This window comes from Emydura macquarii, unplaced genomic scaffold, assembly GCF_026122565.2.
Source record: "Emydura macquarii macquarii isolate MOO-44397 ecotype Brisbane River unplaced genomic scaffold, CSIRO-AGI_Emac_v2 contig_1424, whole genome shotgun sequence".
NCBI classification, from domain to species: Eukaryota; Metazoa; Chordata; order Testudines; family Chelidae; genus Emydura; species Emydura macquarii.
In genome coordinates this window covers 1649930-1672722 of record NW_027131561.1, presented here as the reverse complement: position 1 = coordinate 1672722, position 22793 = coordinate 1649930, and the positions used below count along the sequence as shown (strand labels likewise).

Here is a 22793-nt window from a genome sequence, read left to right as displayed (position 1 = left end):
TTTATGTAATACATTTTTTTTCAAATTTCGGGCCCCAAAATTAAGGTGCGTCTTATACATGGGAGCGTCTTATACATGGGGAAATACGGTAACTACTGCTATTTAAGGTCTATTTAACATGTCAGGAGTGTTAACTGTTCCAAGGGACTTGTGGTCACCATAACACAATCCATCAGAGGAAGAGCTAATGAAGAGATTCTGTCTAGCGATGCAAGTTGTGGTGATTAGTGCAGATAACACTTCCGTCAGTATATGGTGCTAAACATCCCGCCTTAATGTTAAACTGTTACTTTATGCTTTGCAGTGCTGTACAGTTGTTATTTCTCAGCTCCAAAGGAGATCAACAGAAAAGTTTAGCCTAGCTGTTAGCTGCTAGGAGCTGGAAGATTATATATAAGTGAATATTACCATATCTACAAAGATACATAGGAAAACAAACCGATTTTTAAACTTGAGGTATGCTTTTCATGATAAAAAACCAGCCATTCTGCTATTTTTGGTTAGACTTGGTCCCAGTCTTTGAAGTGTCTGCCAAGCTTCAGAGGATTTTTGCAAAATCTTGTGGAGCCTGCTAAATCTATAGTGAAGGTGAATGGGTGCTTGATGCTTTATCAGATATTGGTCCCCCTTATGGTTTGCTTTACGCCCTTGAATGCAGTCCTGTTTTTATAAAGCTCAGCTGAAAAATCAGGAAAAAGAAATGTTGTGGCCTTTGTACATAAAGGGTTTCAGCTTTTCTGGCAGCATTCATTAACATTATTTTATCAGTAAACTTCAGCAACTTGATGATGATGGGTGTGGGCTTGCCAGACTTCTGCCATCCAGCACCAGGCATTCAATGGGCCCTTTCGTTATCTAATGGAGACAGCTGGGGGTCCAGTAAGTATGTCAGAGAGCAGCTTCCGAAGAAAGCTGATAATATCCTTCCTTTCTAGACCTTCAGCCATGCCCAAGAGGCAAAGGTTATTTCCTCAAGATCTGTTCCTAAGTCATCCTGTTTTTCTTCGTTTGTCTAATCTAAGCTTTAAAGAGGCAATTTCTTCTTTAATTTCCCTGGTTTCAATGACACTCTTTCATTTTCCAAGTGAGCCAATTGGGGTTTTATATCATGTAAATCTTTAGAGAGGCCACTAATATCTTTTGAGATTGAATCCATTTGGTCTGTGAGGATATTCTTTCAGTGCCACGATATCCTGGCTTAGGTTCAGCTGTTGCCTTGTGGTCTCCCACTTCAGCTGGTTAGGTGATTCAAGCTAATGTCTTTTGTTGCCTCTCATTTTTTCATTGGAATACAGAGTCATCAGTCTGACGTTTTATGCAGGGGATTGATGTAAACTTTTATGACAGAAACTTATCGCCAGTAAGTAATTATTAGAGATTGATACGTGAGGAGGGAGGAGGCCTGGAACTAGGCAACCATCTTCCTGACCATTACCGTGTGATCCCCTCCATGACTATTTTAAAGAACCACTGCAATGATTTACAGAATCCAAATTACATTTCTAGCAAAAGTCTATATCAGTGCGGATCCTACTGTAAATGCGCATGCAACTGAAACTGGAATTTTTTTAGTAGCACTGTCCATCAGACCCACACTTGCATCCTGTGCCTCCTAATGCTCCTATATGAGGATATAAAGGGCAGGACAGTCGTGATCCTGCCTCTGTTCCTTCTTACTGCCCATGGCAGAAAGATGAAACTTAATTAGTTTCTAACCAACTAATATTTCATAACCCTTCAAAACCTTTAGAATTCAGCTACTTCACCTATAGAAGGCCATAGTGAGCAGGTCTGGTCTGTCTGGTCAGAGTTCTGACCCCATACGTATCCTATACAGATCCCCCAGTACAGGGCACCTAAACCTGTGGGTTCTTCTCACAATTAGCTAATTATATTAAAGGATGCATGTTGCAGTTGCCTCCTCTTCTTGGACAAGAGCCAATACCCAAAAGATACCTGGTTTGCCGGTTGTGCTCTTTGAGGTCTCACAAGTCATGGGATATTGCTTTTACTAGAGCAATCAATGAAGGTCTCTTCAAGCCTGGAGGAAACAGGTACCGGAATACACCAGGTACTGGAAAAAAACAAAACCAAACCAAACCATGAGCATCCCATCTAGCAGACATGTGACATCCAAATACCATCGGCACTGAAGACAACATCTGCTCCTAAGCCAACACTATAGTGCTGAAGTCCAGCACTAAGAGAGGCTGCCCCAAGAATTAAGTCAGAGACTGTAGATGGAATTCAATGTCTTTTCAGAGGGAAGACCACACATGGCCTCCAGGAAGAAAGCCACTAAGCCCCAAATGGAATCAAGGGCTAGTGATAAGGAGTCACCTATCATCTCTGCACAGAAGGAAACTTCCCTACTTCTGTCTAAACAAGTACTATTGTCCATGTCAATATCATCAGAGACATTGCTGCCACTGGATATGTCCCTGGAGGAACCCAGAAGGACCTCAGTACTGAGACAATTACTGGCACTGATGCAGATCTTATAGTCTATGAGACCCCAGTGTACCTTGGCACTGCCTCTAAAGGGAAATCTACTCCTCCTGTCCATCGTGGGTACAAACATTCTTGCCTCCTACCAGTAGAGAACCCTCTTTCCTGAGCTCCACGGTTCAGACCACAGAAAGAACCAGGTGGTTTCCTTACAGATCTCAGGCTTAACCATATCAGGAATGACAGTGGACTAGCCAATGCCAGACTAGCCAGCCATATCCTTATAGCATGCCATCATGACTTGATTGTGTTTAGTAGGGTTCACCTCCACACACTTCCAGGAGTCAATCTCCATCCCATTCCATGAAGAGGAAGAGATTGTGCTCCCAAATGGCATCCATAGATAGAGCACGGACATTGGGCAGAAAGGAATGCCAAGAACTGTCAGATATGGGACCTGAGGAGCAACAACAACATCCTGCCTCACCACCCAACGTCTTTTAATCTCCGTCACTTGATGAAGCAGTGACCTGGTACCAGTGCCAGTTAACTTCAAGTCATTTAAAGAATTACTTTATAAGAATCGCAGATACTAGAAATATACATGTCTGTCATACAAGAAAAATCCCATCAGTTGTTTGACACACTGGCAACTTCAGGCCCAGTTAGGAGTGTCCTTCCAATAAATGAAGGACTGCTAAGGTCCTGGGCAAACACCTGGCATGATACCACTGTGACCATAGGAACATCCCAGCACCAGATGGCAAGAGGTTCCCTGATAAGTGACAGTAAATCTCAGTTGGCCTGACCAGCTCAATACACCTCACCCACTGTTGTCATGATATTTAAAACCTGTCTTATACGATCATTGAAAACTAACATGCTGGCCACTAATATCACAGTGAAATGTACATAACATTGCTGTACGTGAAATTATGGATGCTCTGATCTAACATTTTGAAGTCTGTAAACAGACAAAGGAGGCTGAATGGAAGCACGCAACCAGCAAGTTGAGATGGGATGATTCAGGCAAGCATTACCATCCTGAATCTCTGAGGGTATGCCTACACTGCAGAGTGAAGTCGACTTACTTAAAGTCGACTTTCACCTGCCGATTTTTAGAAGTTGCTGGAGTGTGTACACACCACGCTCTTTGAGCCAGGCTTGTGCATCCACACTCGCCACGCTTGTGTCGACATTCAAAGCAGTGTACTGTGGGTTGTTATCCCACAGTGCAACTAGCCGCGGTGGCTGTTGGGACGAGTTTCATCGTTCCATGATGCAACGCTCCTTCCCCCCTCCCTTCTTTCCCCAGACAAACAGGAAACCGATTTTCATGCTGTTTGTTTATGCCGCGCGCTCACCATTGCTGCGGAGACATGGAGCCAGCTCCACTCTGCACTATTTTTGTAAGTGTCACAAACACATTGCGGCTTATCATTGAGTATTTTCGAAGTAGAGCAAGAAGCCGAACCACAGGCAACTGCAATGCCACCAAGGCTGCCCTGCTACAAGCCATCGAGCGTAACAATTCCTGATTGATGCAGGCCATAACGCATCATCTGCAGTCCATGGAGCACAGGTTCTGATCCCAGGAAACAAGCACAGACTGGTGGGACCGCATCGTTATGCAGCTGTGGGATGATGACCAGTGGCTGCAAAACTTTTGTATGCGAAAGGCAACTTTCCTTGAACTTTTCTCGGAGCTGGCCCTCGGAGCTGAAGCGTGTGAATATTCGCTTGAGACAAGCTCTGATGGTGGAGAAGAGAGTCGCCATCGCTCTGTGGAATCTGGCAACCCCTGACTGTTACTGCTTGGTTGGGAATCAATTCGGAGTCGGTAAACCTACAGTGGGCGCTGCCGTGATTCAAGTGTGCAGGGCCATCAATAGACTTCTGCTACGAAGGCTAGTGACTTTGGGAAATGTGCAGGACTTAGTGGACGGGTTTCCTGCGATGGGGTTCCCAAACTGCAGGGGGGCCATTGATGGGACGCACATCCCTATCTTAGTGCCTGCCCACCTAACAACCGAGTACATAAACTGCAAGGGGTACTCTTCCATGGTCCTGCAGGGCCTTGTAGATCACAGGGGTCGTGTCACCGACATTTATGTGGGGTGGTCTGGGAAGGTGCATGATGTGCATGTATTTCGGAATTCGAGGTTGTTCTCTAACATGCAGGGGGGCACTGTCTTCCCTGACCAAAAAATTCACATCAGGGGTGTGGAAATGCCAACAGTGATCCTGGGGAATCCTGCTTACCCCTTGCTCCTTTGGTTAATGAAGCTGTACACCGGGCACCTTGACAATGACAAGGAGTGTTTTAATAACAGGTTAAGCACTTGCAGAATGGTTGTTGAATGTGCGTTTGGGCGTTTAAAGGCCAGATGGAGGAGTCTGCTCACTAGGCTGGACATGAGTGAAAAGAACCTCCTGTCAGTGATAGCTGTGTGCTGTGTTCTTCATAATGTGTGTGAAGCGAAGAGGGAGAGGTTCCCCCAGGGTTGGGCTGTGGAGGCAGGAAGACTGGCTGCCAATTTTGAGCAGCCAGATGCCAGCAATACGCTGAGAGCTAACTGCGGAGTGCTTTGCATTAAGGAAGCATTGAAAACCAGGTTCTGCAATGAGATGCAGAACTGATTTCTGTTCCTGTCTGTTATTTGCCTTTGCTCAACGTCCCCCCCCCCACCTTCGATATCAGTACCCTCCAAATCCCTCCCAAACAAGATATGATTTAATAATGAAACGTGTTGAGATGATGCAAACTTTTATTTATAAACATTCAAGTCATGAGTGGGAGGGGAGTGTTCATTCACAGTCTCAAGGGGTAGAATGGTTTCTTGCAGGCCAGCTGTCAGCGGGGCCACTGCTGCTTTCTGCTCGCCTCCACCAGGATGGAGTGCATCTCTTGCAGCCTGGCCATTCTCCTCCAAGACCTCTTGTGGGTGGGGGAGCGGCAGGGCCGCAAAGCCATAGGCGGAGGAGCGTTAAGGAGGGGCTGCAGTGGGTCTCTGTCTGGCCTCCACTCCTGCTGAAGCTCCACAAGCCGCCGGAGCATGTCTGCCTGGTCACGCATGATTCGCAGCATCTCCTGCGTGGTACTGCGATCATGCTCCTGCATTTCTCTTCGACTCTCCCTGTCCATGTCCATATTCTGGGACACGGTCAGCCACCACACTCTGATATCTGTCTCTACAGCTGCGGAGGCATTCATGAGCTCGCCAAACATGTTGTCTCTTGATTTTTTTTTCCTCTTCCTAATCTGCGATAGTCTTTCCACAGCCTTTCTAGCGGGTTGGGCCAAGGCCGAGGTGTCTACAGAACGAAAAGAAATGCACAAGGTTGCCATTGTTAGCAGATCCAAGAAAATGAAACAACTGCAACAATGTATAAAACACTCCCCTTGCAGTGCACAAGGCAAACCCAGACCCTCATTCCATTCCTAACATCCCAGAATGCTTGGCTCGGTGTGCTGTTACAGAGATGGTAAGCCAGGGGCACTTTACTGTGCTATAGAGAGGATTAATGATCTTTAAAAAGCTCATTTCAAATGCCCTGTATTAGAGCCTGGGCAACATGGTTTAATTTGGATGACTGTTTTGTCACAAGGAGGCCACAGGGGATCTGGGGACAGCGCAGAGGGGTTAATAGTCTCTTCTGAAATCAAATCAAAATAATTAAAGTGACTTGGTAGGACACTACAATGGGGAATACAGAGGTACAGGGTATCTGCTGTACATCTCAGGTATTTTAAACATGCACCGTCTTCCCTAGGTGACCATGAGCAATATCAGTCTCCTGAGGGTAACTCATGAGGAAAGGGAAGATTTACTGCACGCAGCGGGGTACCAGCCTGGCCCTTATGCCGCTGTGCTGTGTTCTGCCATGATGCCGGCTCCCTTGATTGCCACGTGGCATGGCAATGTATCCTACCGGAGAGGAAGGAACAAGGCTGCCCTCCCCTAAAACCTTGTGCAAAGGATAACAGATTACCTACATGAAGTTTCCTTGAGACATCAACTGATGATTCTCGGAGCATATTTATGCACATAAATAATCTGTTCCAGGGGTAAACCCCCAGTAAAGTCCACTGAATGCCAGAAGTCCCCTTCCTGTCCCCTCTCCCCCCATTTAAAAGGATAGAACTGCTATGAAGAAAAAAACTCACCAGATGTGCCTTCACGCGGCACTGCTGCACATCCCTGTTGTGGCCCTTCTCCAGCATGCCCTGGGATATCTTCCCGTAAATGTCCAAATTCCTTTTGCTGGCTCTGAGCTGAGCCATAACAGACTCCTCGCCCCACAGACCGATGAGATCTAAGACCTCCGGTCAACTCCATGCTGGAGCGCGTTTGGGCCATGTAGTAGCCATGAGGAGTCCAGCGACAAAGCTCTCTCCACGCTGGGTGCACAGGAAATGAAAATTCAAATTTTCCTGGGGCATGAGGGGAGGGGCCATTTCTGGGTAGCATGAGCACGTAACAGCAGAGCGCGAATTTCCAGAGTGGTCACAACGGGGAGTTGTGCGATACCTCCCTGAGGCCATTAAGGTTGAATTACGTTACGCTCTGTCTACATTGACGCAAAATCGACCCCATACAATCGAATTAGGAGCTACGCCACTTATGGAGGTGGTTTTATTACGTCGACTTTTGCTGCGGTTTAAGTCGACGGAACTGCCGTACCAGTGTAGACACAGGCTTTCGGAGATCGACGTAAGTGACGTTATGTCAATCTCCGTCATCAATGTAGACCAGGCCTGAGATCTGCAAGGCAGCAACACGGAGTAACCCACTGATATTTGTTAAACATCATTATCTTGACATGGCAGCCAGCCATCTGATGTCAAACTTAGGAAAGCAATTCTTTAATAGTTATTTGATGACTGCTAAAATTCCTCATTCCCAGTATAGCCATCCTGAGGCTATACGATACTATTTGCCAGTCACCTACAGTGGGATCCACACTAACATTTGAGGAAGAAAGAACGTGTTTTTACTCTGCAGTGACAGGTTCTTTAAGATGTTATAGTTGGTATGGATCCCACAACCCGCCCTCTTGTGCAAAACCTTCAGCAATACAGGCTTTGAATTACATGGGAACAAGAGGAGACTCATGTGTGGCCCCAACAGACACTTCTATTCAGAAGGCTCCAATCTTAAGCACATGAGAGCCATATGAACCTGCAGTGGACTCCACACTGGCTATAACTCAAAGAAGCAGTTACTGTAGGGTAAGTAACCAGTCTTTAATTTTCCTTCTGATTCTGGAAAAAACCAAACCACTATCTATATCTCAGGTTTTGCCACATTTGTGGTTGTACAAAACAACAAAGTAACTCTTTAAGCTTCATTTTCATCAAACCTAGTGTTCATTTTGTTTACAGTCAAAGGCATATGTATTTGTGGAATGTAAGCGCACTATGATTTTCATGTTCTTTATCAGAATATTCCAAACAGTCTAGAGCTGAAGGGGGATTTTTTGCTGGAAATCTTACAAGAATAGACTTTTTTCATGAGATCTTTGATCATTTTAAATACTGACTGGGTTGGAAATATCATTTGATGACAGCCTTTCTCATGTTGCTTAGTCACTTAGCACTCAACAGTGCTACATAAAATGACAATATTTTAAAAACTAGCACAAACACTTTCCAACCTCAGAAAAAGTTGTATTGGATTCTCGCTTGGGTCAGATGTTGTTGTTGTCATTTGACCCAAATTTGTTCAGCTACACTGGCTTAATGGAGACTTCATTCACAACATTCTCAGGTAGCCTGTGTAGGCTTTTTTGGTTTTTGTACTGACCTTTTTTTAAACCTTCTCTAAGACTGTCTCTAAACCCAGATCTCCTGGTTAGATAAAAATGTTCATAAGACCCTGAAAGCAAACAAAAACAAAGCCTCTGGCACACTTGAAATGGGAGATGACCATTCCTTTCTCCAGCCCCAATTAGAATAAAGAAGTTGTAGATGATCTGTTCAGCTGGCAAGCTGATGAATACCATGTATTTCCAAAGGCACAGTTTGTCATAATTGATAAAAATCAGTGTTGCATTCAGACTAGAAAAAATGTGAAAGAGTTTTATTCCAATATTCTAGAGAATGCTAGTTTGTGCTTCATGTAGTATCAGACAGACAAAAAAGGGAAGAAGTTTGACATCATAGCACACATCCAGTCTCAACGTCCAAAGAGACAAACAAGAAGAAAATGCCTTTTTTGTTGGTGATCATCATTCATTATCCCTTTTACTTCTGTCACATTTTTCTCATGTGTTGGTGACTCAGTGCACTGAAAATGTGATATTTTTATACCATGAGATAATTATCCTATTTGGATAAAGTTAAAAACAAGTTCTTAAAATGGACTTTAAGAAATGTCTTAGAAAAATAGAAAATTTAAAGACTAAGCCATGGACGAAATGGAGGGACACAGTCTCTTTTGATGGTTATGAAAATATTGTTTGGACATGAATAAAGAATAACAATAGAAAATCAAATTACAATGATCTCAATTGTTTTATGAAAGCAGATCACTTTGCTATTTCTTTTTTTAAAACCTAGTCTGAAGCTATGATAATGGTTTGGCTCCTGGTGTTCTGAGGAGACCATTTTGCCGATCATGCTGACCAATATTGTCTCATTGTTTCCTTGCACACTCGCTCTATCTGTTGTTTCTTGTATTATACTTAGATTGTAAGTGCTTTGGGGCAGGGACCATGATTTTGTTCTGGTTTGTACAGTGCCTCGCAAAGTGGGGTCCTGGTCCATGACAACCTCTCGTAGGCACTATAGTAATGCAATAATAAATAATAATCAACAACATGCAGGGATAAATCCTCCCTTCTCAGAAAGAAATTCTGAGAAAGGAAAAGGCATTAGGTGACATGCCCTACACTTCTCAGAGAAGCCATGACACATGCCTTAAGTGCTGCAGCCCTACTTCTTCTACGAGAAATGCCTTTTATTCATTTGTGTTCTCTCCAAATTGAGACCAAATTCAGCTTTCTGTTATCTCCATCTGACTCTAGAATAACTCCATGGAGTGCAGTGGAGTTATGCTGATTTACATGCGGATAACTGAAAAGTTAATTTTACTCTGTCTCATTCTTGAAACAGTTAAATAAAACAAAGAATATTTTAATGTATAGTGGGAATCACTTCATGTGAATGAAGATTATCTACATTATCTACTGTTTTATTTTTACTCTATTTATAGATGAGTGTAGTCTCTTCACTGGTTTGTGGACTCAAAAGTCCATGAAGGATGGTTACAAATCCACATGATGATAAGGGGGGAGTTTTCAAATGCACAAAGAACATTTAGGCATCAACTCCCATTGAAAATCGATAGGAACTATTGACTCCCATTTGTGCCTTTGAAAATCTCCCACAAATTCCAGGTCTAGAGTAAGAAGGAAGTCTATGAACCAACATGTGCAGTGATGGTAAAGTTACGCTAATTTTCCACTTACACCAGTAGCATTCAATGAGTGTGAGATGGATCTACTATATTTTACAAGCCTTTCCTGCTACAGGCCCTTCCCTATCACTTTGCACACCCTAAGAAACTCAAGTGGATGCAAGATACAAGACATACTACTTTACCATTAATACTGTTTTCTGACCAATTTACACTTGGCCAGCATGGACTTAATAAGTAGGCTTTGCTCATTAGGGTAGCCCTTGGCTAGAGTACCTGATTCATCCCGTCCTTTGGGAAGTCTTTGCCAGGAGGGCCTATCCAGACCCAATCACAAGTTAAAGCTGCCCAAACTGTGATGAACCCCAGAGGAAGAGCTGTGCTCCACTCAGGTGAATCATAGACTCATAGACTTTAAGGTCAGAAGGAACCATTATGATCATCAAGTCTGACATCCTGCACAACACAGGCCACAGAACCTCACCCGCCCACTCCTGTAATAGACCCCTAACTCTGACTGAGTTACTGAAGTCCTCAAATCATGGTTTAAAGACTTCAAGGTACAGAGAATCCACCAGCTAGTGACCCATGCCCCATGCTGCAGAGGAAGGCGAAAATGAATGGAATCTTGCTAAGAGACCACAAAACACTTTGGCTCAGAGATGTTAATTACATCAGTGCTAGTAGGTGAGAGTTTAGCCCTGTGAATTCACTCTTTGCCAAGTTGAGGGTGAGCTAACAGCAGAGGATCTGTTTTAATTGAGCTGCCAACTGTGTTATAATTTTGTGATTTAACAAACATCTGCTAATGACTTTGAAACCACTACAACCATTTTTCTTATGACCTAAACCACAATTTGACTCAGGTCTCTGGATACTCAAGTCTCGGAGAGCAGAACACGTTCCAAGACATTTCTCAATTTTAGTGGAACTGAAAAACAGCTGGCCCATTTTCTCCCATTGGAATAGGAGTGTTTGCAGTCTACAACTCCCTGTCAGCTCTCTGATACGCTCCCATTTTTCTCTACTTTCCACACCCACTCTTGAAGCTCAGCCTAGTTAGTAGTTCTGTTTGGAAAAGATTTAAGGAACTCCCTGAAGAGCCCCTTAATCAGCAAGATGGATCATTGTGTTGAGGCAACATGGGACAACCCAATTCCCTGAGGAGTCTGGGTGTGTTGCAACTTGCTTCCAAAGCATTCCCAACCCCTACCTGATCACAGAGCAAGAGAGAGACCTCTGACTACTGTGACCACTCATTTATGGAAACACAGGCCACTACTTGTCCTTCCATCCTATCTTCCACCCAACCCATTTGGTTTATTTTACCTGTTGCACACTTTCTAAATCTTAGACTGGGGGAACTGTCTTTCTGTTCTCAGTTTGTATAGTGCCTGTTTAGAGTCCTTAGGCACTTCAGAAATAAAAATGATTATTTAATTATAATAACAAGACTAGAGTCAGACCTTGTTTTTCGCATGGCAGTAGGGAACAGTATCATGTAGCCAAAGCACAAAACCCTACCAGTCTGTTTTAAGTAAATGTAATAGTACAAAAAAGCAATGTTGTAAAACTGTATATTAAAGATATAAAATATTAGGTTGAAAGTAACAGTTAAGGCCCTAATTCAGCAAGGAACATAAGCTCAGACATAACTTTTTAAGCTCATGAGTAGTCCCATTGGCTTCACTGAGTCTACCCTGGAGCTTAAAGTTAGGCATGTGCTTAATTAAGTACCTTGTGCTGAATTAGGGCGTATGTAGACTGCAAATATAATAAGTTATTGTATTCATATTTCAGAGAGAAAGGGGATCATAAAAAACTCAAAAATGAACTAGCTTTTTTAATAGTAGTCTTGAACATGCTGTCCAAAAATTTTGAAATACATTTTCCACTTTAATAATTTTGTATAAGCTATAAAAATTGATAGGTGTTCAAAAGAATTAACAATAGAATTAATTTTTCTAGTTTCAAAGAAAAGAGAAATCTGTGTTCATTGAGTAAGGGAACAAAAAGAAAATGTTTTGGAACCATTTTATCATTCATATAATTTTGGTGGACACATCTTAATTTTTTTTCCCCTTTCTTAAACAAACTTGTCACTAAATTAAACATCGTTGGCTATAATTACCCCTTGTATGACTCCACTGATGTCAGGGAAATTACACTTAAGATGGATTTGTTCCTATAGGCTAATTTAATCAGTGATATAAATGGTGATAGAAATTACACATTCAATGGAAGCTAGTCAGAAATCCTGTTTGAGAGAAGTAATTAATCTAAGCACCAGTCAATCATGGCATAAGTGAGCATTGACATAAAAAGAGTTGCACCCATTTATACCAAAACTGAGTTTTAGCCAAATTTGCACCAGTTCGGGATTCCTTGCTTTGTCAAAAGGAATTTCAACCAGTGTAATCAACCAGAAGATGGGAGGGTTGTGGCTAGAAAATAGAACAATTGGTCAAAAGCAGTTCTGCAGATGCAGGAAGACAAAAGTGACCAATAGGAGACTGAGTCATAGGTAATGCACCAGGAGACTGGGTCATAGGTCAAAACCAAATTCAGAGTCCAAATGCCAGATCCAACGGTCAAGACAATGTCAGAACCAGGACCAAGGATCAGAACCATAGTCAGAGTCAAATGCCAGAGCCAAAGGTCAAGACAACAGAGCCAGGAATCAGAGCCAAGGGTCAGAAACAGATTACCTGGAGTCAGGGAAAGCAGGAGCAGGGCTGGTTCCAAGACAGCAGCAAGGCTGGAACAGGCCAGGTGCAGGGCAAGGTCTAGGCTGAAACAGGACAGGAACAGTACTTGGAATGAGGAGAGCACAGGGAGATAGAGAATCTGGAGACGTGCATTGAGTAGCCACTAAACCTCTGCAGCTGCTGGTTCTGCTGTGGCCCAGCTGCGTTCATTGACTGCCTGATGACTGGGCAAGTGGTGCCGCAGGTCCTCAATCCTGACAGCAAGTCAAAGATATCATTATTACTAACATCTCTAAAGCACAATTTACCATTGAAAGCAGTCCCACATCATCTGTGTCAGGGCAGACATCCCCAGCACTCAGCGGCATCATACAGGCCCTCTCCTCCAGGGTTCCTGGAACAAACAGCATTTCAATATTGATAATATGTTTAAGTATTATAAAACTGCTACCTCTATTAATACTTCAGACTATGGTATAAGTCAGAGGTGGTCAACCAGTCAGAGAAGAATAGCCCAAAAATAGCTATAGATACCGCAAAAAGCCACATTTTCCTTACCCTCTTCCGAAAATTAGACAATTTCAGCAGCAGCTTGTCAATTTCACTTTTCAGTTTCCCCTTGTCTCTTACCCTCCACCTAAAGTTCACTCTGATCCCTCAATTTCCGCAGCAGCTGGTCAATTTCACATTTGAAAGTAAAAACTTTTTGGCGCCCCATACAATGCGTGGAGCCACATTTATATGATCAAAGAGCCGCATGCGGCTCACGAGCTGCGGGTTGGCCACCTCGTAAGTCGTTACACCTTGATTGTTATGAAGGTTTCAGGGGATATATGTTAATAAAATCAGGCTTTTGTAACCTACAGTTAGGCTGCGGGGCATACAGGCCTTTCAGATAAGTGGGAACTTTGTAAAATTGGCCCTAATCCAATAAAACATTTAAGCACGTGCTTAATTTTAAATATGAGGGACTACTAGTATGCTTAAAGATAAATACTTGTTTAAATGCTTTGCTGGATTAGGGCTATAATCTCTGGTCAAGGAACAGTTCATTTATTTGTCATTTCATTTTTATGGCACTGTATAAATACTATAATGTAAAGATGAGCTACAGCAGCCTACCCTCCATTTCCTTAAGCATTGTGTTCTATAGTTCTTTGCAATGCTTGAATTTTAAACAAAGTCTACACTGTATATTCTTTCTGTCAAATAGTGATACACTCTGAAACAACCATTGTCATACTTTTGGCTTCTCATATATAGCAGTAGTTCTCAACCTTTCCAGATTACTGTACCCCTTTCAGTCTTGTGAACCCCAAGTTTTACCTCACTTAATAACTTGCTTACCAAATCAGGCATAAAAACACAAAAGTATCACAGCACACTATTACTGAAAAATTGCTTACTTTCTCATTTTATCTGTATGAAATTTTAGTTTGTACTGACTTCACTAGTGCTTTTTATGTAGCCAGTTGTAAAACTAGGCAAATACCTAGATACATTGATGTACCCCAGGAATATGCATACCCCTAACTGAGAACCACTGATATAGAGAATATATAAAAAAGAGATGCTTGGAAAGTGGCATTTCTCCCCTGTCCCCCTCTCACACATGAAAAATTTTGAATTTGCACTGAAAAACTGAAAACTCAAAAACATTTTGACTGAAATCAAAAAAAGAAAATATTCCCTTTTCTCTTTTTTTTTTTTTTTTGGAGGGGGGAGAGGGGGTGTTTGGTGTTTGTGGGTTTACACAAAGTTGAAATTTGCACAGAATGCAAACGCTTTCCATGTAATTTTTATTTTTTGGTCAACCCCCTCCCCACCAGTTTTCCATAAAAACCAGTTTTGACCAAAAATTTTGACCAGCCTAAATTCTCTCTCTCTCTCTCTCTCTCTCTCCCTTTCTGTCTATTCACAGTTATTTTAACGCTATTTTGTTACTGAGAAAGAATGGCTAAAATCTCAAACACACCTAATATATTAAACTGTTGACCTTTTTCATGGGTCGTTGTGTATACACTGAAATAATAAGCTACATAAATGTTCTTTATTTGAACTCTACTTAGGGCTTGATTCTGTGAGGTGCTAAGCATCCACAGAGGGATAATAAGAGCCCTTGACTCTCACTGATGTCAATTAGAGTTGAAGTTACTCAGCATCTGACAGGAACACGCTATAACTGACTTGGGTTAGAAATACCTGGTGAGTTCGTCTGTACTGTGATACATTATTCAAAAGCCCAGACAGAGCATTTTCATATTCATATTTCACAAGGTCCAGAAGAGAGAAAGTAAACAGAACACAATTTGTAAAACAAAATGAAAAATACAAAATTGTTTTCAGAAATGATCATTTTTAATTAAAAATAAAATGAAAAAGACCAAAACTTTTCTAAACAAGGTGACTTGCTCTTCAGGTGAATGCATCACGACAAGAAACCAAGCTGACAGAGGAATGTGACCTCCTCATTGAAATAATCCAACAGAGACGACAAATTATTGGAACTAAAATCAAGGAAGGCAAGGTAAGAGCTCTTTCCCCAAAGGTTCAAATGGGTCAACAGCATTTCTTCACGCTCTGTAACTTCCCTGACTTACTGTACTATTAATACACACTTATAAGAGTCCTTGGATACTCCTTGGCATCTGCAACTTTTAGCTGAAGAGAGATGCTGTCTGTATTGAGTAAACATTCAGTCATCGCTTAAAATGTATTGAGTGTTGTTTATTAATCAAACCTTATGCAATTCTGGTGTTTGATTCTTTTTTTGGAACGTAATCTGATTTTTAAAAATCATGTAATTTATGTCATATTTTTCAACAGGGATGTGATTTCAGTTATCAACAGATATTAATAAAATGATGGACTAAAAAACTGCTTTCAGAAATCTGAAGGCATTTGCCCATAGCTAGAATTTACTGTATCACAGGACTTGCTCTCCAGTTATCTGCATGAATATTTTATTCCGTATGAACCTAAATTATTTATTAAAGATATTTATATAAAATTACTGATGAGCAATTCCTTTCAAGATAACACTTATTTGATTTATTATTTTAAGAATGTAATGGGGAACGTTAATTTGTATTTTACAGAAACTGGTCTGGGACTTTTACTGTAAATATTGGGAATGTAAATTTAATGATATTGCTTTCCTAATAACTGCAGGACAGTGATTGCTAGTGTCAACCTAAAGAACAGGGCAAATCTCAAATATGCATTCAAATTTTAAATTGATCCAGCTACCTGCTAAATGAAGGAGCATTATTCTTGCTTCTTTTAAAGCATGGCATTTACTCTTCAACTGCTAAAGTAGCTGGAAGAGTGAAACATAAACTCTTCTTGTGTGGGAAAAGCTCAGACAAGGAATAAAGTCAAGGGCAGGTTAAATGGTTCACTTAGCTGTCAAGATATTCCAATTAACTTGAAATAAAAAAGCCTGTAGGCAAGGGTTGACTTAAACATGTTTGAAGAGCATAGTTCCCCATTCGTTATTTGACAGAGCTTAAACTTCTTCAGATGTTAACAAAATACATCTACCTTCAAGATATAGTAAGACAGCCTTCAGCATTATCTTCTTGGCTGAATTTCTGTATACATTGAGACCAATCCTGCTTCTGTCCAAGTCATGGCAAACTTCCTGTTCATTGGGAGCTGCCCATTATGCACAGAGTGTGCATTTTTAAAAGATCTTGCACCAGATTCTGATCTCAGTTACACCAATGAAAACTGGTAGAGTTCAACAGAGTTACTCTGAATTTTCTCCAGTGTAACTAGGATCAGAATCTGGCTCATTCCTTTTTCTATTAAAAAAATCAGACTTCTAATAACCCATAAACACTTGAAAAAAATCTGTTTCCTCCCTAAAATGTTGCTTTATCTGCATCACTTGCACACTTAGGCCTGGTCTATACTGCTGACGAATTCGGCAGCAGTCAGTGGGACTTCCGTTTAGCATGCCGTCTCCACTGCGCTGCACTGATGGGAAATGCATACCCGTCGACGCAGCGCTACGCTTTTTTTGGGGGTGGTTTTAATAGATCGACTTCTGGATTGATTGAGCAGGTCTTCACTTCTGGATAGATTGATCTGACGGTGGCAAATGTGCTGCCGTCAGTGTAGACATACAGTGTAGACATACCCTCAGGCTTGTTTTGATGAAGCTTTTCATTGCTGCCAGTGCTACTGCTGCTGATTTTTTTAAAGAAATATTTCCACAATAATTTCATTTTACTCTAAAACGTTGCAGTGCTTTTTAACCCAATATTAAAGACCTGATTGTGCCCAGCCCACTGCATGGGAACATGAGGCCACAAGAAACCCTCCAGAGACCAGGCACAATAGGAGTCTTTGCACAACAGTGGAAAAGTTTTTACCTGTTTTCCAACAATGGTGCAGCAGGTATTCCAGTACTACCAAGGGGGTAAGCACTAATATAGGCAGGGCTCAGGCATTTTTATCAAAATGTCATTGAAAACCTGCTCAGTGTTGCTGGAAAACAAGTATAAAATGTTCTAGTTTAGATCTATGTAGGGAACCCAGAGATAAGGCAAACACCTGTCTCTGCTAGCCTCTGCTAATGGGTCAAGCCCATTATATATATATATAGCCATGTCCTGCCCCTCCCTCCTTCGCACTGACCAGCAAAGCCAAGAACAAAGTACATACATCTTTTTTAAAGAAGGCACATCAGCTATTCTTCATAGGAGTTCTAGGAGGCACAGTAACTGGAGCTCCAGCTGTTGCCATAGGGCTGAGGGCTCTGACATGGGACTGTGGCTGTGTGCAACAGCTCAGCCCTTAATGCACTGTTGCATACTTGTATCATCACATGAGGTGTACTTAGCTGAACTAGGAATTTAAATGTCAAACAGATGAAATGTGTTAAGCACAGAGGACGTGTCTGCAGTAGGGGAAGGGAGGTTCTTCCTTTCCAGATTTATCATCCATTGTTTATTTGAAGAAGCTGAAAAATGCTAATTCAGACGTTGGGCCTGCCAACCAGGAAAGTGGCCTCTGGTGGCTAAAGTGCATTGTGTGACATTTGCTCAGTTAATGACTTGCTTTGTTAATGAATACCGCAGTAAAGAGCTGTATACTCGCATGTTCAGGCAGTGAGCGTGTCACTGCCTAGGGCAGCAGACATCGAAATGCTGTCTCTTCATGAAGGCACACGTAGCAGTGGTGTGCCTTGGGTCTCTGGCGCCCAGGGGCCAAGCCTACATTTATGCCCCCCTTAGGCTCATGCCCCACCTCTCCAAGCGCAGGGCAGGAGGGGTCCCCGGCTCCCATCAGACGGCACCGCCCCCCAGCTGCCCTGGGGATGGGGAGGGGTCTGTGCCTGCGGAGAGTTGGGGGGGACTTTCTGGTGCTTGCTGCAGCAGGCAGGCTCCGCCCCTCCCCCCGGCCCCCAGCACTTACCCACTGCGTGATGCCCCGGAGCCTGGCACCAGCTCGGTCTCACTCCCCAGCCAGGCGGTAGTGGGGGAGAAGCTCCTCCTGATCAGCCACAACTCCCCGCCCCCTTCCTCCCCCTGCCTGCTGCTGGGCTCCGTCCAGCCACCCCTCAGAACCTCCTGCGCCCCCCACCCCTAATGTATTGTGAATGGCCGGCCCAGCACCGCCCCAGGCTGGTGTCTGGGGGCCTGGCCTCCCATCGGTACGCCACTGACACATAGAGCATGTTTTGCTCTGCATCGAACAATCCCCAATATATGGACAGTATCTAAACAAATGGCTCCTTTGAGAGCTATCTACCCCTTTACAGTGTGTTCATGAGAAAAGCTCAGTTAAGTTAGGGCTGGATTGTGATCTCTTTCCTCACATGAGTCACCTGCTGGTTTCAGTGGGACTACTCTTGTGAGTAAATGCTCACCAATGTGAGTAATAGTGAATAACCAATCTAGCCCTTTATGTTTTGCGGAGGTAGGGAGATGCCATTTGGTAGATTATACCAATAGTAAATTATGCTGAAAGTATATTATTGTCTTTTTTCTTTGAAGAGCAGGTGACAAATGTTTGTTTCATTAGAATACTCAACAACTGTAGCAGCCAACCACAGTGAATATGCAGTATATCCCATTAGAAACCAGCGAGAACATTAACATCATCACAAACTATGTTTCTGTAGCAATTTTTCTCCCTTCATTGCTTGTATTTTGGGGGAAAATATCAATGTTAAAGTTTTCAGCTTTGCGCATCATTGACTTTTAAAAAAAAGTTTCCTAAAAGTTTTTGCTTGTGGACTCTGTTGTCCTAAAGTGGATTAATATGGACCGTCACCTCTGCTCAGGATACATAACTCCCATTGCAGTCAGTTCATTGGCAGCAGGGCGAGCAACTACAGTGTTTATTACTTAATGAATGAGACTCTTTAGAGTTTTTGTTATTTTTAGTATATAATTCTAATCCACTTAATCATTAATTTCCTGATTTTATATGTAACTGGTGCTTAATGAATGTCCTTCTGAGGTTCAAAGTTATAAGATTTACTTCCTTTTTTCCCTACTCTTGGAACTATGTGATGGTGGTGATGATGATTTTATATAAATAGGAAGGAATCCTAGAGCTTTCAGGAACTAAAAGCTTCAGGAGTCAACATTGTCTCTGAAAGGCAGCTTGATTGTTCCCCTCCCTAGCTTTCCAACTCATGGTACTTTCCATGACAAAGTCATATCTAGTGTGGATTTCCTGAATGGCTATCTCCTTGCTACATATAGCAGAAGCACAATCAGTTCTCCATTCTTCTGGCTAGTCAAATTCATTCCACAAGATAGTTTAGGTTCTGAACAAACATAAAATAAAATTAAAAAAATTAAAGGGATGAACATCTATTTTATTGTTAGTGAACATGAACCAACCCTTTAGTCGAGTTTTGTTTTCAGGTCATTTTTGTGTAAACCAATTTGGGACTAATGAAAAGTAGTGAACCTTGTAAACTGCTCTTAACACATTTTTCATCACGTCAGGGAAATGGTTATCAAAATAGTTTTTAGTTATCATGTAAGCAGAAAGTGCCAGGAAATGACGTTCTGATGGAAAATAGGCCAGCTGTGCTTGTTTTGGCTCCCCTCTGTTGTTTCCAGTGTGGAAAAAGTTGAGGTAGAAAGAACAAATCTGTCCTCTTGTAAAATAGCACATAGCTTTTACTTGGCTAATGTAGCCTATGAACGAAGCAGGTTGAAAAGAGGCTCTTTCTTGTCAGTTAAGCCACTTATGTTAACACCCCATTTGCACTATGGTCATGAGCACAAAGTGTAAATGCTAATGTGATTTGTGAACACATGGATGTGACTAATTTCTTATGTTCTTGTTCAAGGTGGTGAGATTGAGAAAACTGGCCCAGCAGATTGCAAACTGCAAACAGTGCATCGAACGCTCTACATCTCTCATCTCTCAGGCTGAACAGTCTCTGAAGGAGAACGACCATGCTCGCTTCCTACAGACTGCTAAAAATATCACGGAGAGGTAAAGGAATGAATGGACTGCTAGGGAATTTCCTCCTGGCTGATGCAAGACCATAAATTTAGGGCATTTGATCGGTTATGGTTGCCCTCTTCTCTTTCTTTTCCTACTGTAGTTGCCTTCAAAGACTAAAGGGGTGTTAAATTGCATTATTCTTTGCTAATGATCATTGGTATTGCCTTGTAATGTCAAAGGCCTTTCTATAATATTAAATGAAAACATCTATTTAAAAGAGGAAAGACATGAGAATGGAACCGTTTTAGGTATTGCAACCTCATCCTCTTCATCCATAGAAGAAGAAGGTGGCACTGTTATACATGGAGAGTGATAAATGCTAATCAGCAGTCTGGGGATTAATACAGTTATAATTAGAGCTGGCCAGAAACTACAATTCCACTTGCGTGGGAAATTTGAAAATTTAAAAGAAAAAAAATCCAAAATGGAAAGAAAAATGAAATTTCCTGAAGGATGGGGATTTCAAACCATTTCTAAGCTGCCCCAAACCCTAGTGGTCCACCAGGTGAAGAACCAGGCAGATTTCTGCCTGGAAGCTAGACAGCTTGGGGAACCTGAGAATTGGCAATCCCAGGGCTTTTGAGATGCTGAAGGAGAGGGAGCCTGGAAACCCCAGGCTGCCAAGGAATTGGAAGCCTGGGAGCTTGGGAGCCAGGGCTCACAAGGCTTCAGGCTCCTGGCTTCCCATCAGCCTGCATGACAGGCTGTGAGAAGTGGAAGCCTATGCTGCTGAGGAGCCACAAGCCTTCCAGACTGGGCTCCCAGGCAGCCAGCCAAGGAGTTGTGTGAGCAAGCTGGCAGGAGATGAGACAGATTTCCAGTGGAACTTTGCCTGGATTCTGCTGGAATTTCATTAAAATCTACATATCCCCATGAAAATTTCTAACTAGGGGTATTCGATATTCTGTTTAGATGGGGGGGGGGGGAGCAAAGTAGTTGTATCAATGATAATCTGAGGTCAGCACTATTATAAAAAAAAGAAGTGAAGCTCATAGTTGGAGCTTGTCTTTCTACTATATTCATGTCTTTGTTCAACTGTTCTTTTTTGGGCTATGGAGTCACTTTGTGTTCACTGGATCCAGCCAGGATGGCCTAATCTAAGTCATAAGGATCTGTGCTGTTATTTATTTCATTTTTAACACTTTCTACCTCTTTGAGAGAGCCTCTGCAGATGCCTGAAATCCCAAAACAACTCCTTCTTCCCTCAAAGCTGGCTTTACTTCATTTCTGATATAAACCAGTGGAATACACTGGAGTGCTGGGAGTAGATTTGGAATGTCAGTTTACGCTTGAATAAAAAATTAAGCCCTGCAAAGACTATTGCATGTGTTTAACTTTACATATCCTGAGTTAGTCCCATTGACATCAGTGGATCTATACACAGTGTGTAAATTTTACCATGTGCATTAGAATTTTCAGGCTTGGAGACTAAATTTGACTAGGCTATGTTTGACCCCCTATTGGTATTTATTTTTTGGGCCAGTTTCTGTCACTTATGGTGAATTGTGCTTTACTCCATGAGTAGTCCCCTTGAAGTTAATGGGACCACTCATGTAGTAAGGTATAATTCAACATAGGAATGGCATACTAGATCAGACCAATGATCCGTCTAGCCCACTATCCAGTCTCTGACAGTGTCCAGTGCCAGATAAGGCTGTGGGATTAAGTCCACCTTTCAACATTCTAGAGAATTAATCTAGGGGCAGAAATATTTGCAGGTACAATACCTTTTAAATGAGTGTTAGAATATTCACAGAAAGTCTATTTTGTACTCATAAACATCAATATATTTGCATCAGAAATGTGATTGCAAGAGTTGCACTCATCCAGTCAGAGACAAAAAATAACATCATGTGACGTGTTCAGTCTAAACTAATGAATTCTTCTTGAATATTATAGAGCTGTACCTATAACTAAATGTTTGTGAATCGAGCTGGTTGTAAATTTCTGAGAAAACAGAGTTTCATTGGAAAATGCCAGTTCAGCAAACCTGAAATTACTTGTGAAATTTCACCAAATCATAGTTAAGGTTCCAGACCCTGCCAGCTTGCCTGATGGGCTGCTGGGGACACCTGTAATGCAGACTGCTCCACGGCTGGGGACTCCAGCTTCCAGTGCCCATGGCTCCAGGGCAACCCCATCATGTAGACTGGGGACCCAAGAGCTTCCAGACTACTGGGCTGTCTGGGTCCCTGCAATGCTCAACTTGTAAGTCGGCAATCCTGGAGCCAGTCAGCCTGGAGGTCTGGGACCCCAGAGCTGTCCTCAGGGCAGGGAGCCCTGGCAGCTGCTGAGTGAAATTGACATTCTTGTGAGTTTCACCCTGCTAATCACTAATAGCTATGTTGAAACTGACAAGAATGTCAATTATAGTCAGCAAGGGTGGATCTGGGGAGTATATTTTGTTTCAGAAACCCCATGCGTTGGTGTTTCCAAACCAAAATTTAGGAGGGATTTCTGAATCAAAACAAAACCATATTTCAAAACAAAAATTTCTCGTGAACCAGAAATCCCGAGTTTAGGCCAGCTCAGCTTCTGTGCACCAATGAATAATTTCAAATCGGAATAAATCTGAGAAAGTCATAAACTGCTGACAGACAATTTACAAATGGAGAAAGAGGCTAAATTTGTTCAGTAAATTATTCACCACAAATGATTCTCTCAGCTCTAGTGATGTGTAAAATATTGCTTGCTCCGAGAGTATACGTGCAATCACCTTTACAGGGCTCTGAGC

At 42.2% G+C, this 22793-nt stretch overlaps 1 protein-coding gene across 4 annotated transcripts in view; it reads left to right on the top strand.

The window, feature by feature from the left end:
- MID1 (midline 1) overlaps window positions 1–22793 on the top strand; it is a 326390-nt gene that overhangs the window by 279098 nt on the left and 24499 nt on the right. For all 4 annotated transcript variants that reach the window (XM_067553016.1, XM_067553018.1, XM_067553015.1 and 1 more), the window contains 2 exons: window positions 14997–15104; window positions 19899–20047. In XM_067553016.1, the coding sequence (XP_067409117.1) occupies window positions 14997–15104; window positions 19899–20047 (257 nt within the window). The remainder of the gene's footprint in view (window positions 1–14996; window positions 15105–19898; window positions 20048–22793) is intronic.